The sequence below is a fragment of the Dama dama genome, chromosome X (assembly GCF_033118175.1).
Source record: "Dama dama isolate Ldn47 chromosome X, ASM3311817v1, whole genome shotgun sequence".
NCBI classification, from domain to species: domain Eukaryota; kingdom Metazoa; phylum Chordata; class Mammalia; order Artiodactyla; family Cervidae; genus Dama; species Dama dama.
In genome coordinates, this window is record NC_083714.1 from 83,231,631 (window position 1) to 83,248,191 (window position 16,561).

The window sequence follows — 16,561 nt, forward strand, 5'->3', positions numbered from 1 at the left end:
CCTGCCCTTTGATGCCCTCTCACAACACCTACTGTCTTACTTGGGTTTCTCTTACCTTGAACGTGGGGTATCTCTTCATGGCTGCTCCAGCAAAGTGCAGCCGCTGCTCATTACCTTGGACGAGGAGTATCTCCTCACGGCGGACCCTCCTGACCTTGAACTTGGAGTAGCTCCTCTCGGCCCTTCTGCGCCTGCACAGCCGCCACTCCTGGGATGTGGGGTAGCTCCTCTCGGCCGCAGCCCCTGACCTCAGACGTGGGGTAGCTCCTCTCAGCCGCTCCTGCACCGTCGCAGCCTGGTGCTCTTGGTCGCTGCCCCTGACCGTGGGCGAGGGGTTGCTCCTCTCGGCCACGCTTCTGGGCCGTCCGTCGCAGCCCGGGCGCTTTTGCGACTGAACTGAACTGAACTGATGTATGTGTGTGAATTTCACATCTTTGTTATTGTCAGCTATAGAGCCCTCATGCACTAGACAGCTCTGAATCTTAACTAGCCAAGAGCTCAGGTTAACTGCCCTAATTCAAATCACCCAAGGGACTGCTGAAATTGGCAACAACAATTGAGAGTAAATGTTGGGTCAGTTTATCTTAATCCTTATGTGTGGTACTATGGCTTGCAGAGCCTTTATGAAATGGAACACCCTATCTCCATCCCAGCTTCACGAATGTTACAACTACAGAAAAGAATCATGTTGATAGTTAACAAAGTCATGGTATATTTGCCAAATAGTTCTTTCTTCTTGGCATCAGAGTTTGATGGTGACCCAATCCGAGTTTTGAAATCAGAATTATTAATGAAGTATTTAAACATGAACTATTTGAACTACTTGACTACATGAATTCCTATAAAGAATATCAGATAAATATCTGTGCAAGTGCAGTAGTGAATAATTTTACCAGTTCAACTGGAGTCTTAACTAAGAAAATATGCCTCTTTCAAGGAGTAATATTTGTTGGTGCTTCTATGAAACTGTTTTTCCTAAAATTTAAAAATTTCAATAAAGCAAAAATCCAGCATGATTATACATTAGAATAATAGGTAAGAGGTCACAAGATCTTCAGGTCATAAAAGAAATATGAAAGTTCAATTTTAGGTGAAATTAAATAAAGGCAAAATATTAAACCATCAACACTTTCCAAAAATTAACAAAAAAAAAAGGGAAACTGAATTATGTGTTTAACAAAAATATCTTTAAATACATTAATATTATCTAATAACATTCTGAATTAATTTTTATATCTACAATGTTGCATTATAATTTGTCATGTGCATATGTGATCTTCAGTCCAAAATAATAAATCTGGCATCTTTAACAATAAGAAATAAATAATCATTTGATAAAACACTTTAATGATGCAACTTGTACTATAATTTAAAGGTTTTCTATTACGTTTAATTTCAAATCTTGTAACTCTTTTAGGTACTTTGAAAAAATAAATCCAGTATACATGTGTACATTTCAACTAAGTAGAAATATCCTATCACTATTCTTTGAACATCTGCTGACTATAATGCATGTTTACATATCAATGTGCAGTACAAATTTGTAAACATGAACATATGAAACTTTGAAAAGAAATGACACTAGTCTTTTTCCTCTCAATATTTTATTGAAACAGCATGTCAAAAGTTGGCCAGCATCACACATGTAAATAGTCTTAATACTGGATATGTTTCAAGCATTCTGCATATTTATTTGTTCTATGTTGACATTCAAACCATGTTTATTTACACAATTTTATTACAAATTATCATTTAATTGCAGACCAAACCTAAGAAGAGTAAACGTATATTAAAACACCTATATCAAAGCAACAGTCACTGATGGCTAAGCTATGCATTTGGTTTGTTTTAAATTGCTCCAATAAACATGTTAAATTCCAGTGAAATTGACTAGTAAACTGCTGCTGTATGCCAGGATACTATTGTTACTTTGGCTAAATAAAGATTTTTCAGCACAAAGGCAACCTATCTCTAAATTGGAGTAAAAACATTGTACTTCCATAAAATGTTTTTACTCCAATTCAATTCACCCTATCAATTCAATTCACAAAATGCAGTACATGCAATTAGACTTTTCTAAGTATATTTAAATCTGTCTTTCCATATAAGAACACATAATTAATAGTATAAGAATGCAATGATTAGATGTTCTTTGTAGCATCCTTTTTTTTTTTTTTTTTTGAGAAGAGGAGGGAGAAAAAGCAACATAGTACAAATTATTTTAAAACAAAATGAAACTAAAACCCCACTGGTTAAATGAATTACAGTGTGACATCTGGAACTTAGCAAATTGCATCTTCAAATAAGGAAAACATTTGTTATTGAGATTTAAAACAGTGATAACTGTATATTACCCTACTGTATACATGGACATATAATACTATTGTTTCAAAGCATCTAGATTTGTCATCACAATGTTTGTGGATTTTTGTAAAATATATTTAAAATATTTGTACGAATTTATTTCAATCATATTCTGGCTTACCATTGCATCAGTAACAGTTGAAAGATACATAATGTCAGCTTTATGTGCACTGTGATTTTCTTCAAGGTGCATACTATAAATAATTAGGATAATTAAAGGGAAATCTTCCATAATATCCAATAAAGATGCTTGTCTTTATTCACTGTTGGCACTTTTTCAAGTTGTCAGTCCCTAGAACTCTGACCATCCAAAGACAGATTCACTGATTCATCACTTGCTGATTCTAATTTTTCATTTATTGTGTGCCATAGACTCAATTCAAACTCACAAAGAAGAAATCATGTCTACTCCTAGACTGCCTAATAGCAGTGAAATATCATGAACATCTAAATTCATAGCTTGAAGAAAATACAACAATGTTTATAATATAACAAATAGGAGTAATTATATTAATGTTTGAAGACTCTAATATTATATAATCTAAAATTATGTATTAGACTTTAAAATATAAAATATAATGTCCAGAGGGCAAACTTGCTCTGTTTAATGAAAAAAAAAGTTTTGATGCTTTAAGTTTGTTACCTAAACTTATACTTTGGTGATTAAAATGTAATGAATATAGGATTTACCCATTTAGACATGTGTTCTGCAAACAGGCTCAAACTTGAACTCAAGCCCTTGATTTCAATTTGACTGACTGTTCCACAAAGTAGAAATTCTTCCTGACACCGGGTCTTAGCTTGACTAAGCTAAGTTGCAAAGATAAAGCAACATTCACTTATTTCCCGATTCAATGTACAAATCTTATAAAGTAAATGAAAGTTTATTTTCTCTAGATTTATTTTGGTTATATAATCAGTTTTTTATCTAGATAACCAAATTAAATAACTGAATTAAACTGCTTCTGATAACTAAATTAAAATGCGGTTTTTTTTAATGGGATGAAGTAGATGTATGCATGCATGCTAAGCCACTTCAGTAGTGTCTGACTCTTTGCAACCCTATGGACTGTAGCCCGCCAAGCTTCTCTGCCCATGGGATTCTCCAGGCAATAATCCTGGAGTTGATTGCCATGCCCTCCTCCAGGGGATCTTTCCAACCCAGGGATGTAACTTGTATCTCCTGTGGTTTCTGCATTGCAGGCGAATTCTTTACCACTGAGCCACCAGGGAAGCCTAGATGTATATATATGGTCAAACCAAATGGAAATAGCAATTTTAATTATTAGCCTTGGGAGTCTATTATGTATCATTTGGTCACTTTCATGTGGTACTTCATAATTTGTCTAACTAGAGTGACTTTTGATTTTTGTAGGTTTTAAAAGCAAACCTAATATTCAGTTGACACAGCTGAAATTAATATAATTTCATAGCATTCTGTTTTTCACTCCATAATCATTAGCCTCAACTTACCAAGTTACTCAAGTTTTGCACCATCCTATTTGGTAATAGCATAGCATTTGGTAATAAGAATTTATTTAACATAAAATAGTAAGGGTACTAAATACTAATTTTACATGAATTAGAAATGATAGCAATTTCCCACAGATGAGACACTTGTTCAGAAAATAGAGGACTGCTTACTGAACTTCTTAAGGTCTCTTCCCAGTCTAATTTTCTATAAAGATTTTCCCTTGGTTTCTTCTTCAATTAAAAGTATTGAATTCAATTACAATTTGTGAATATTATATAAAAATAGCTTAAAATAGATGTCTGGGTTCTAGCCTTTAAATGTTTTCCCCTTAATATAAATCACCTTTCCCAATATAGTTTGTATTAGCAATTGTATGTGGATTATACATAGAAAAATTATCTGAAATATAAAGTATGGTGTATATATACTTGAGCAGCTACAAAATTAATGCCTTTTCTTAAATAACCATTAAAAAGTAACCCAGAGATTTTCTGGATTTTTCAGCCAAATACTTTATGGTTTTAGTTGCTAAATATCTGCCATGTAAGTCATCAGAATAAGTTTTATTATAATCTGACCTGGGAGTTTCTGCTTTAAAAAAATCATTATTTTAGCAGTAAAATTTAGCCTACAGCTTTCCTGTTTAAGAGTAGACAGGAATAGTGTGCTTGCTACTTTAATCCTTGATTTGATAAACTTGAGTAGTACAGGTTTTCTGCCTCAAAGACTTTTATAACAGGTACCTAATTAACTTGGGCAGTAAATAATTTTTCATCTTGACTAGAATACTCAGTTTGAATGCAACTATGTGCTGTTCTATCCCTATGCACAGAAGTGAAAGGGCATATAATCTTAATGCATGTATAATTTTGAGCAAAATAAATAATGTTGACACGTGTGCGTGCTTCGTTGTGTCTGACTCTTTGCCACTCCATGGACTGCAGCTCACCAGGCTCCTTGTCCATGGAATTTTCCAGGCAAGAATACTTGAGTGGGTTGTCATTTGCTCCATCAGGGCATCTTCCTCAGTTAAGAATCAAACTCATGTCTCTTGCATCTCCTGCATTGGCAGGCAGATTCTTTACCACTGTGCCACCTGGAAAGTCCAATAATGACATGCTCTCCCTAATATGGGACTTCCCAGGTGGCTCAGTGGTAAATAATCTGTCTGCCAATGCAGAAGCCACAGGAGACTTGGGTTTGATTCCTGGGCTGGAAGGATCCCCTGGAGAAGGAAATGGCAACCTACAATAGTATTATTGCCTGAAAAATTCCATAGACAGAAGAGCCCAGAGGGCTTTAGTCCATGGGTCATAAAGAGTCAGACACGACTGAGTGACTGAGCATGCTCCCTAATATATGTTGGAAAAGTTTTTAAAAAGCAGCTTTTCAATGTAATTAGTTTTTCAAGTCATACCGTTGTGATGTGAAGGGCCTTGGCTTAATAAATTGTAGAGCTAGCAGCACCAAATTAAAATTAAAATCCAAGTCATCTTAAGGATATAGAGGTTATACTTAACAAGTCTCTCCAGAAAATTTAGGACCAGGTGAAAGGAAACTTATCAACTTCATAAACTAAAATTAAGTCTCATTTATGCTACTTTTGTGTAATTTACCATGATTGATGCAGAAGAGTGAAATTAAATTGTACCATTGTAATGCTAGTTTCATATTTATGGATTCAGCTATATTCTCACAATTCAAATGATAACTTTTAGTCTTTTAGAAGGACTACAACAATTTGTATTTGTAAACTGTATACATAAAATGCCAGGTTTGCTAAAGTACTAAGTAAACAAACATCACCTGAGAATGATCTAAAAAAATAAAATAGCATAAAAGATCAAATTTATTTAGAATATTTTGCTTTTGATTTAATCTTCATGTTCTTTCAGGATTAAATGGTCCTTAGGCTGCAAATATTAGTATTAGAATGTTAATGTCCTTATTTGTATCTTAAAATTGAGGCTAGTAGTTCCTTCAACAGCAGAGTATAAAAGTATAAGGCAAATGAACAATTAAATATTCTACAGTTACGAGATAGATAATTAAAATGACACCAATATTCATAGGTAAAATTGAAATTGTTTCACTACTTTCACAGGAATTAAATCTATCTTCTTTTGGTCATTGTCAATATGTAAGAGACAGTTGATGTGGTAAACAGGCTTCACTATAATTAGGGACTTTGTTACCTGAAGTCATTTTTCACTAGTAATCTTATCTCATCAAACAATATTTATTGAGTATCTTATTTTGAGACCTAAGGCTACTGTAATCAGAGATTGATATAGGTCATATCTGACTTATGACATGTCATAAGGCACTTTAAATGCAGGACAGAGGAATACCCTCTGATAATGAAGCTTTTTAAGCCCTTTAGTTTTTTACCATTTTTGGTGACACATAAAGAAAATATATGCTTACATGCAGTCATTTTAGGAACATGACTATTCCATTAAAGGCAATGGTTAATTTTTGGATACCAATGAGTGTGACTGTATTTGCCTTCTATGAAAGAAACTTTTCTATTGTCATTCACTTTAAGATGGTTGGCAGCATTTACCAGTCCAGGTGGTGTGGAGAAGTTGTACCTATAAAAGCCATAGGAAGGATGGAAAGAACAACCAATTGCTTTCTGAGCAATGGGGTTTGGTGATAAAATATTTTCAAGTGCCTGTAATTCATACACTTGATTGGAAGAATTAGGTGCCTGTAGACACTGTCCATTTAAGTCTTCAGATGAACCATTTTTTGAATTGGTGACTCCCAAAGAAGATAACATGGGAACTTCCATCATGAGTGGGGCTGAAGACTGAGAACTGTTGCTTGCTAGACTTTCAAGAGCAGGCAAGACAAGACGCTGCTGTTGCCAAAAATTAGTTGGGCAAATCTTGTAGCAAAGGGGCAGGTTGATATTGTGTAGGTACACCTCTGGACAGGGGATTCCAAGGGAGCTTGTAGGTATATGAAATGTGGAAGGGGAGAAAGGTGGAGAACGCAAAGAGCTCAAAGGAGAAGGAGCCCCTCCACTAGAGGTCACTGGGGATGATTCACTTCCACCTGTGAATGATAAGTCAATCAATGAACAATGAACTATATGTTCCTACTGAATCAGTAATCATGTCCATAACTATCCCTGCTTCATTCTTAGATTAGCTTTCCTTGCAAGTTCAGAGTTATTTTGCTGTTGCTGTTTAGTCACTAAGTTATGTCCAACTCTTTTGAGAACCCATGCACTGTAGCCCTCCAGGCTCTTCTGCCCATAAGATTTTCCAGCAAGAATACTGGCATGGGTTGCCATTTCCTTCTCCAGGGTATCTTCCCAATCCCAGGAACTAACCTGTGTCTCCTGCTTGTCAGACATATTCTTTACCACTGAGCCACCATGGAAGCAACAGTTATTTTGACTCCTTTGGAAAAGACCATTCCTCTGATCAAAGTTGAATATGGTATCTCTATTACTACCACTACTACTTTTAGCATTACTATCATGTATCATGCATTGAGCATTCATTATGCTCTAGAACTATACCAGGTACTTGAGCAACATTCATTCAATGAATTACAAAAGAAGCCTAATTAAATATGATCCAGAACCAATTATATCTTACAAATAAAAGTTTTTATTTTTAACTTAAAAAAATTACTAAAATAAGTACTTGATTAAATTGAACAAGTTGGTTGAGATTCTATAGAAAGCTTTAGTTGATTAAAAAATCACTGCATATGAAAGTAATCTTATAAATTTAAAAAAAAGAACATTTAATATATTAAGTTTTTCTCTTATGTGAAAATCACAGATGGGTAAATTTCCATGGTGCACAATATCCAGAGTTAAAGACAGTTTTACAGGTTAAAAATACCAAGATGAAAATGAAACTGTTCATACCAGTGTTGTTAGGTGATCCTTTATCGTTGCCTAGCATCTACTAAAATCAGGGATAAATATAATATCTAGGAAAATCTAGATTCTACACCTTATATTTGTAATTATTTAATTAAAAAATTGGTTATTGACTGAGCTTGATCAAGTTTTTGTGGAGTCTTTTAGGTGCTACTAATTTTCTTAGGGTTTCTCTGGTAGCTCAGCTGGTAAAGAATCTGCCTGCAATTTTTTTTAACTATTTAAAAATACTTTTTGTTGTTCAGTTGCTAAGTCATGTCCGACTCTTTTCAACCCAATGGACTGTAACCCACCAGTCCCCTCTGTCCATGAGATTTTTCAGGCAAGAACACTGGAGTGGATTGCCATTTTCTTTTCTAGGGGATCTTCCCAACCCAGGAATTGAACCCATGTCTCCTGCATTGCAGGGGGACTCTTTATTGCTGAGCCACCACAGAAGCCCATTTTTATATGTAAACATAGCTTAATCCTATATCAATAGGGTGGCAAATATCTTTTATAATTAAACATCCAAATATTATTTTACAAAAAGGGTACCCCTTTTCTTTGTAATTTGAGAATATTCTGGACATCTCTTTTTTTTTTTTTTGGACATCGTAAATAATTGAGAAAAATATGTATTTTAAGTTATTAATGATCATCTTTAGCTTTTTACAAATTAATGTGTTTTGTGTTGACTTGGATAATTTAAAATCATTCTGCCTAGATGCTATAAAGTGATACTATCATATAAGTGTTCATATTTTTCTAGGCAACTTGAACCAAATTAATACAGTCAATTCAGTGAAATATTTCACTAAATAATTAGACTTGATTTCTTTACATTTCAATTAGTTATTATGATATTTTTATGCAAAATTCAACCTAACTATAATGTAACTTTCAATCAATTAATGTTTAAAGACAAACAACTTTAATGGAGTAAAGACAAAAGGGTAAAATAATTCCATATTGCTCATGAATAAAGACTTTTCTACTTATAATTGACTATCATAGTAAATGAAGGTATGCATTCTTCTACCAGAAAGCCTGAATTGTCAAATTATTATTTAGTCATGTGATGTACTACCTGACAACAAATGCTCTGCAGCTATTGTATGCTATCTATGGTGAAACAGATCACCAGCCCAGGTGGGATGCACGAGACAAGTGCTCCGGCCTGGTGCACTGGGAAGACCCAGAGGAATCGGGTGGAGAGGGAGGTGGGAGGGGGGATCGGGATTGGGAATACATGTAAATCCATGGCTGATTCATATCAATGTATGACAAAACCCACTGGAAAAAAAAAAAAAAAGACCAAAAAAAAAAAATGCTTATGGCAATTAAGCAAATTGGAATAGCTTAGTATTGTTTTTGGCATTTATTTTTCCTACTCACAATAAAAGGAAAATTGAAGCCAAGTGATGATGAAATTTAATGGAAGTCATTTTTATCATGTGCTGAAAGTATTTCATAAAATATAAAATATTTATTTTAATATCTAATATATTTGAAAATAAGGCCACTAGTGCACCCCAGGGCTTCCCTAATAGTTCAGTTGGCAAAGAATATGCCTACAATGCAGGAGACCCCGGTTTGATTCCTGGGTCAGGAAGATCCACTGAGAAGGGACTGGCTACCCACTCCTATATACTTGGACTGTGGTAAAGAATCTGCCTGCAATGCGGAAGACCTAGGTTCGATCCCTGGGTTAGGAAGATCCCCTGGAGAAGGGAAAGGCTACTCACTCCAGTATCCTGGCCTGGAGTATTCCATGGACTGTATAGTCCATGGGGTCACAAAGAGTCAGACACGACTGAGAAACTTTCACTTCACTTCACTTCAGTGTACCACTGGCAGATTCTAAAGAATATGAGATCGTGGGCTGCTGAAAGACCCAGGTGATTTCTACAACTCTCAGGATGTATGATAACTCAAGAAGATATAAGTCAGTAAATCCATCATTAATTATCATGTTTATGCTCTTTTCCATCTTGCCAGTTTCCCTGCCTTTTTGCTTCTTACCTTCTCATCAAGGTAAATATACACTCACTTGATTGTAAACACATTTTCTAGCATGTACTTATAATCTTGTGTAGTATTTATACAGAGCTTCTGATGGTCATTATTTCATTAACATTCAAAAATCAAAATTAATAAAACATCTTACTTTGCGTGTCTGCACCAAAAGTTTTAAAATCCAAAGTGAGAGAAGGCCTCCATGGGTAGGTCTCTAAAAGTCCATCCAGTACACCCCTGAAAGAGATGTACAACCTTTAGCAAGTTGAGAATGCAATTTCTGAAAATAATAATTTATTTTAACTTTTGAGTTATTTTGTTATAGTTTTTAAGAGTGAATAAAATTCCCACTGATTATTCTTAAATAAAAGCCCAAGAATATAGAATAAATAATATCTTAAAAGTGGGTTGGGGAGGGGTTGGGAGGAGACAAGATTTTAGAGATAAAATATCTAGGTTTCTTTCTTACTACCTACTAGTTACAAAATGCAGGGACTCTGGGCTTCTGAGCCACAGTTTCCTTAGCTGTAGTACTTGTGAAAAGGGCTATATAAACATTAGATGTGACTGTTATATTGCTTACCTGCTTCTTCCAGGATCTCTAAACCCTTTAGCAAAAGGATTCCTGTCTATTTTCAGTTTGGTAATCTAAGGAGTCAGAAGAAAAAGAAAGATAAAGTCAGTGACCTCAGTAGAAAACACTGTCATTGTCGTTGTTGCTTTTAATGGTTACAACAACCACAAAACTTTCCAAAGTGTAATACAGCATGTTAAATAAACATTAAGCATATTGCTAAGTCAAATTTGGAATGTTTATCGCCTTTCTCTCCTGGTAGTCTTTGTCCTGCTCTCCTTTAACACAAGACCCACACAACTCATGATCAAACTTGCCTTGATTACTAGCAATAAGACTATGGATTCTTTTTAATGGATTTCTTTTTAATTGTGGAAAATTGAATCCATATAGTACAACTTGACTCTGTCCCTAAAGCTTCTCCAAAGCCATCCCTGGTTGCCTGGGACCTAGTTGGCTTTACCTGCTGGTTTTGGTAAGCTGTCACCGTGGTGAATTCAGTTTCTTTAAAGGAGAATGTTTTAACCCCTTCAGCAGGCAGCGACTGAATCCGGGACATATCAACCCTGCTGTCTTGCTTCATCACGTGCACACGGGGCTTGTACTTGTGCATGGACTGCAGAATGATCTGAAGGAGAAATAATCAAATGCTGCCTAGTAATTAGCTTCACCTCCCCTACACTGGCCCCCTTCTCATCAGCACCCTGGACCTTCCCACCCAAAAGTGAAGCTAAATCAGAAAGCCTAGGCTAATCCCACTTTTCTGTGCCATTTGGCACTAGACAGAGGTCCTCAGGCATAAGGGGTTTCAGGAAATGGACACCACAGTGGCACCAGTTAGCAGTGGTTTCATTTCCAGTTGGGGTATTTTCCTGCTTCCAAATGTGGGTGACCATGTAATGTTCTCAAGTGTCATTGAGATCCAACTGCCTGTCATAAGTTCCCTGGGCTTAGTTAACTCATGGGAAACTATTTGACCCTCCCCACCTCCTAAACCAAGAAGACTCCTTCTTCCTTTTGTGGCTAGCACAGGGTCAGGTCAGGCAGGGCAGAGGTGATGTGCACTTGGGAAGAAGGTTCAAGGTCTATGTGACGTGGAAGGCCTTCCATGCCGGTGGGTTGTGGAGAAGACTTCCACCATACAGAAGGTGTACCTCAGGGGAAGGAAATCAGAGCCCACAGTGATTGCCAGGAAAGATGAAGTGCCAGATTGCTCAGGTAAGCATTCCCTTTCACTCTCCCAACCAGACATCCTGGTTTAAACAAGTCACATTCAGTCCTCCAACTTCTCTTATTCAACATCTCCAACCCCCAGCATTCTCAGATGCCAAACAAAAGTCACAAGAGCTACTTTGGTCACTGGCCCAGAACTTGGACAGTTCCTGAAGACCACAACTAGCATATCTGGGGGACACCTTCTTGGCCTTTCCAGGGTGAACCTCCTGCTGACGCCTTGGCATCCTCCTCTTCTCCTTGGGACAAAGGATTGTGCACACTTACATGACCTTTGTCATCCATCTCATTGTTGGTGAGTTTCACACGATCAAAGCTGATGATCTGGCGCATCCATGTCTCTCCCGAACAAGGTGAGTCTGGGTGAATATAGACCCTGGGAGTGATGCATGAGTGGTCTGTATTCCCGGCTATCATCCACTGGGAGCTGTGATAGATGTACCTGAAAATGAGTGGAGTGTGACTTTAGGCACCAGCCAAAGCCAGGGGTACGGGCTGCTGTGATCTGGTTCTAAAGGACTTGGTCAAGTGTTGCCTGCTAATCTCAAAGTGAGTGGGAGTGTTCAGTAGCTCAGCTGTGTACCACTCTTTGTGACCCCATGGACTGTAGCCCATCAAACTCTTCTGTCCATGGGATCCTCCAGGCAAGAATATTGGAGTGGGTTGTCATTTCCTTCTTCAGGGGCTCTTCCCAACCCAGGGATGGAACCCGCATCTCCTTGTCTCCAGAATTGCAGAGGGATTCTTTACCACTGAGCTGCTGGGTTTAACATGATTTCCAGAGAGAATCCAGGGATAGAAAGCAAACTGTAAATAAGCATATATCATTAAAATGCTGCAAAGTGCCAGGGCAAGTATAATGTCATGGGATTTCATAATCTGGTTTGTATCTCCTCACAGAAACTGCAACAAAAATTGATCTAACTTGTTTCACCATGCAGAGACACCCGGAAAATCCTCCTGTCCCACAAGCGTCAGGGAAGAAGCAGAGGGGTGAGGAAAGTATCTGTGCGGCCCACTGCCACTAGCAGTTGTGGAAGCCCCTTTGACCACAATGCTTTATATCAGAATGCCCTCAAGGAACTCTGCCCACTGTGGTCTTGATTTTCCCATTGTCTCCAATCTTTTTATTTTGCCACTTAATGATTTTTAATTGAAATAATTGCTTTACAGAATTTTGTGGTTTTTCTGTCATACATCAATAAGAATCAGCCACAGGTATACCCATGTTCCTCCCTCCAAAACCTCCTTCCCATCACCCTCCCCATCCCACCCTTCTAGATGTCACAGAGCCCCTGTTTGAGTTCCCTGAGCCATACAGCAAATTCCCATTGGCTATCTATTTTACATATGGTATTGTAAGTTTTCATGTTACTCTCTCCATACATCTCACCCTCTCCATCCTCCCCTCCCGCATGTCCATAGGTCTATTCTCTATGTCTGTTTCTCCATTGTCTCCAATCTTAATGGCTTAGTTATGTGCCAAATTCCCAAACCAGCTCAAGCATGAAAAGCAGCTTGTTCTGCTATTTGGGGGTTACGGTCCTAACAGGTTCTCCAGCCCAGCCTAATTCTTGCCTCTCACACCCAGCACTGGGCACTATGCAGGCAGTTTCCTAGAAAGGCTAGACACCCATTTCAGTCAAATGCTCATTTGGCTGAGTGAGGGCAGGGGCTGCTGCCCCAAACCCTTGAGTTAAAGCATGCAAAGACCCCAGCTTCTGGGGTGCTAGCAAAGAGCCTCTTAGCTTTAGATCAGTGTGGCCACTTTTAGCCTGCTTTAAGTAGAGAGCTTACATTAAGAGAAACATTACTTGTATTCTCTGGGACCTGGCCTCTGCTTCAGGGAAGAGGCTAAGGAAGGACCTAGGTGAGATAACTGCTTGACTAGCTTTGGGTGGCAAATTAGAATATTGCTCAAGGACCCTGCCCTAAAATAGCACAGTTCAGAGCCCGGTAGAGCCCCAGAAGCCCCAGCATTTCTCCCCAAATTCCTTTAAACAACTTCCTTCCCAGTTGCTGAGCCCACACCCTCTGCAGTTTGTGGATTCATGGCTAGGATAGAGGGTTAGCAAGAGATTTGGGGTACACTGAAGCCCCAGTTGAAATCTGTGTGCCAGGAATGAGAGAAAAGAAAAACAAGTCTTCTTTTCTCTCAGTCTGAACTCCCTGAACTCCAGTCTGAGGGAGAAAACTCAACTCTCAAAGCCCACAGAAGAATAATTCCCCCTTCCATGGTAGAGTTTTCAAAACAGTGCTGTCAGGTTCCATAGATCTGAATACCCATTCCAGGCCTGTAGTACACTCCTTTGGTCCCAATTACCTATAGCGTTTGGAATCTACTGGCACCACATCAATGGCCACATAGTACTGTTTCCCTGGGTCCAGTCCTTTTACTTTGACCCGAACAGAGGGGAACATCCGCCTGTGGGAGAGAAAACAGTGACTGACCTGGGTGAAATTAGAAATGTTTGGAGCAGGGGAGAGATTGGGGACAAATGAAAATTGAAGGCATTCGCAATAGTCTTCTCATTATAGACAGGTTCAGGAATGACATTTGGTGCATGAAGAAAGGTTTCTGCTTATATATTTGATTGAACAAACTCAAGATTTCTGAGTGGAGCAGAATATTCTTACCGTAAGGCTTTCGTCTGCCCCACTTTCCACCACCACCACCATATGGAAGAAAAATAGGAGAGAAAAACCTGTGCCCCTCCCATCAGTGGTGCTTTCTGTGAGGCAGATTCCGGAAAGATTTAAATTAAGAAGATTCACGTACACAAAAATTACCTAGGTGATTTAGGAAACTGTCCCACAGGAAGAGGGAAAGACCAACCTCAAATTGATTTGGGCTCAGTTTAGTGGGCCTGCTTGATGGGATATTGTTCACTAATAACTGCGAGGCTTTAACAGAGGGCCTGACTATAGCTTAAGACGTGGGGGTGGCATCTGGCACCTGCCTTGGCAAGTCTACTTTGTATCATTTACTACACAGGCAGAAGCTGAGAGAATGAGTTCTTAGAACAGGGTGTACAGGAAAGAAATGATGAGCCACTAACAATGGCCAGGCAAGGCCTACTCTGGTCAACTGAGAGACAATGGTTCCTAATACTTTTCTGGGGTGTGGATATGGGGAGAGAGGTATAAGAGCATAAAACTGGAAGCACTCATTTTATGGGATCAGAACATTAAATGCCTACTATGTGAAGCCCTTGAACAACTTGGGTAAAGCCAAACCTGCCAGCCTTCGTAATGATCATCTCAGTCCCAATGTCATGGAATCTCTTCCACAGCTCAGATCCTTGAAGTTCCACTTGAATAATATCTTTCTCTTCTAGACTTCCAAAGCTGTTGCAGCCGAAAGTAGTTGCTAAAGGCTCTGCTTTGGATCGCTTTTCTGTGGGAAATAGAGACACCCAGTTTGAGAGAGCTTCACAGTCGTGCTTCTCACTGATGCCTGTCTCAGAACAGACCAGCCTTGTCTCTTTCCTGGGAACCCTGGAGACTAATTTCCAAGTTCTTCACAATAACCAATGTGTCCCCCCTGATGGAGAGAAGAAGAACCAGGTGGTACCCTGTAAAATGCATGACCCTTCTTCAAATTTGCCCGTTCTCATCTCTTTTGGAGACTTTTGGTCCCTGATGCTGAATCACCTAGGGATCTGGGTCCTTGCCCTGCTTCTTACTCTGAGAAACAGCCACCCTCTGGCTCTCAGGGTTTCCAGGAGGTTGGAGAGCCTCACTTCACAAATCTGTCAGGATTTCCCCTTCACCACAAATGAACCACAATACTGTGGGCGAGGCTCTGAAACTTCCCCCTACAGCCAGATGGCTGAGATATCCCCGCAGCCCAGAACGCGGCCAACAGCTGGGCCAAGACATCCTGTGATAGGGCTAAGACATTCTTTGATAGGGCTAGCCGCCCTCAAGCAGCCTTGAGGCGCCAGTCTGAGACTTTCGGACCCAGCAAACTAGGGTAGCCGGCGGCGCAGGGATTTGGGCTGCGGTAGGGGTTCTTGCCTGCAGAATCCCAGGGAGGGGGAAGCCTGGTGGGCTGCCGTCTATGGGGTCGCACAGAGTCGGACACGACTGAAGCGACTTAGCAGCAGCAGCAGCAGGGGTACTTACCAGGCAGCTCGCTCTTCTTCCCGGCGGCGGCGCTGCTCCTTCTCTCCTCCTCCTCTCCACCCTCTTTCTTGAGCAGCTCAGGTTGCGCCTCTTCTCTAGGGTCTCGTAGTTTTCTTTTGCTGGGTCTCCCCACCAAGGCTTCCACCGAGAAGGCATGCGCCCGAGAGCTCAGAGCCATCCCTGGAGAGGTTGAAGAAAACTGTACTCTGCAAAGTTTGAACCTGAGCTGGGTTAGGGAGGGAGAGGGTGGGAGGGCGCAGAGGATAGGCAAAGGAGGGAAAGCGGGAAAATCAGAAAAACTGAGAACTAAGAATTTTTTTTTTCTAAATCGATATGCAGGAGGAAAAAATGTATAATTTTTATATATACATATAAATGTTCTTTGAAAAGACAGAATGCAAGAAGATTAAACTGGAGCTAGAGTCCTCCGGAGTCTAGTCCCCTTTGTGGTCTCCTCCCTCCCAGTAGACATGTGCAGACCATCAGTCCTCAAATCCCTGATTCCGGGACTTGTCAGAGCTCAGAGATTGGCAAGCACAGCCCTTTTAGGGAGCAGACCTGCCGCCAATGGCGGCTCAGGCCGCTCGGATTGGGAGATAGTGTTGCATCGGACTCAGTGAATACACGGCTGGTCGGCTGTTCCTAGCCTCCACTGTTTGTTTTGGAAACTGTTGGAAGCATAGAAAAAAAAAAAAAAAAAAAAAACCGTGAGTGACACTTCAGAGTCTGAGAGGGAGGGGCGGTGGGGGTGTAGGGATAGAAGGGGTTGGAGGTTGATTGGAAAGGAGCTCAGAATAGTCTAGTGAGGAGGAGGGGTATACAATCTTACTGTTTTACATTAAATTGTGAAACTCGAAGACACGCAAAGTAATTGCCCACGGGG

General features: G+C 39.4%; 1 protein-coding gene across 1 annotated transcript; it reads right to left on the bottom strand.

Moving 5' to 3' along the window:
• Positions 1 to 6,296: 6,296 nt before the first annotated feature.
• On the bottom strand, positions 6,297 to 15,856 carry TBX22 (T-box transcription factor 22). The gene is made up of 8 exons (XM_061137910.1): positions 15,679 to 15,856; positions 14,788 to 14,947; positions 13,874 to 13,975; positions 11,818 to 11,992; positions 10,781 to 10,945; positions 10,327 to 10,391; positions 9,895 to 9,980; positions 6,297 to 6,901 (listed from the first exon to the last, which is right to left on the bottom strand). Exons 1-8 carry the CDS (start codon positions 15,854 to 15,856, stop codon positions 6,297 to 6,299), a joined length of 1,536 nt encoding a protein of 511 aa, XP_060993893.1.
• Positions 15,857 to 16,561: the final 705 nt, after the last annotated feature.

Bases quoted from the DNA above. Each gene is read 5' to 3' on its own strand.
- TBX22 (XM_061137910.1), bottom strand. From the start codon at position 15,856: ATGGCTCTGAGCTCTCGGGCGCATGCCTTCTCGGTGGAAGCCTTGGTG. The intron at 14,948-15,678 runs GTAAGTACCCCT...TATTTCCCACAG, and splicing joins GAAGAAGAGCGAGCTGCCTG to AAAAGCGATCCAAAGCAGAG. The intron at 9,981-10,326 runs GTAAGCAATATA...CATCTCTTTCAG, and splicing joins AGAGATCCTGGAAGAAGCAG to GGGTGTACTGGATGGACTTT.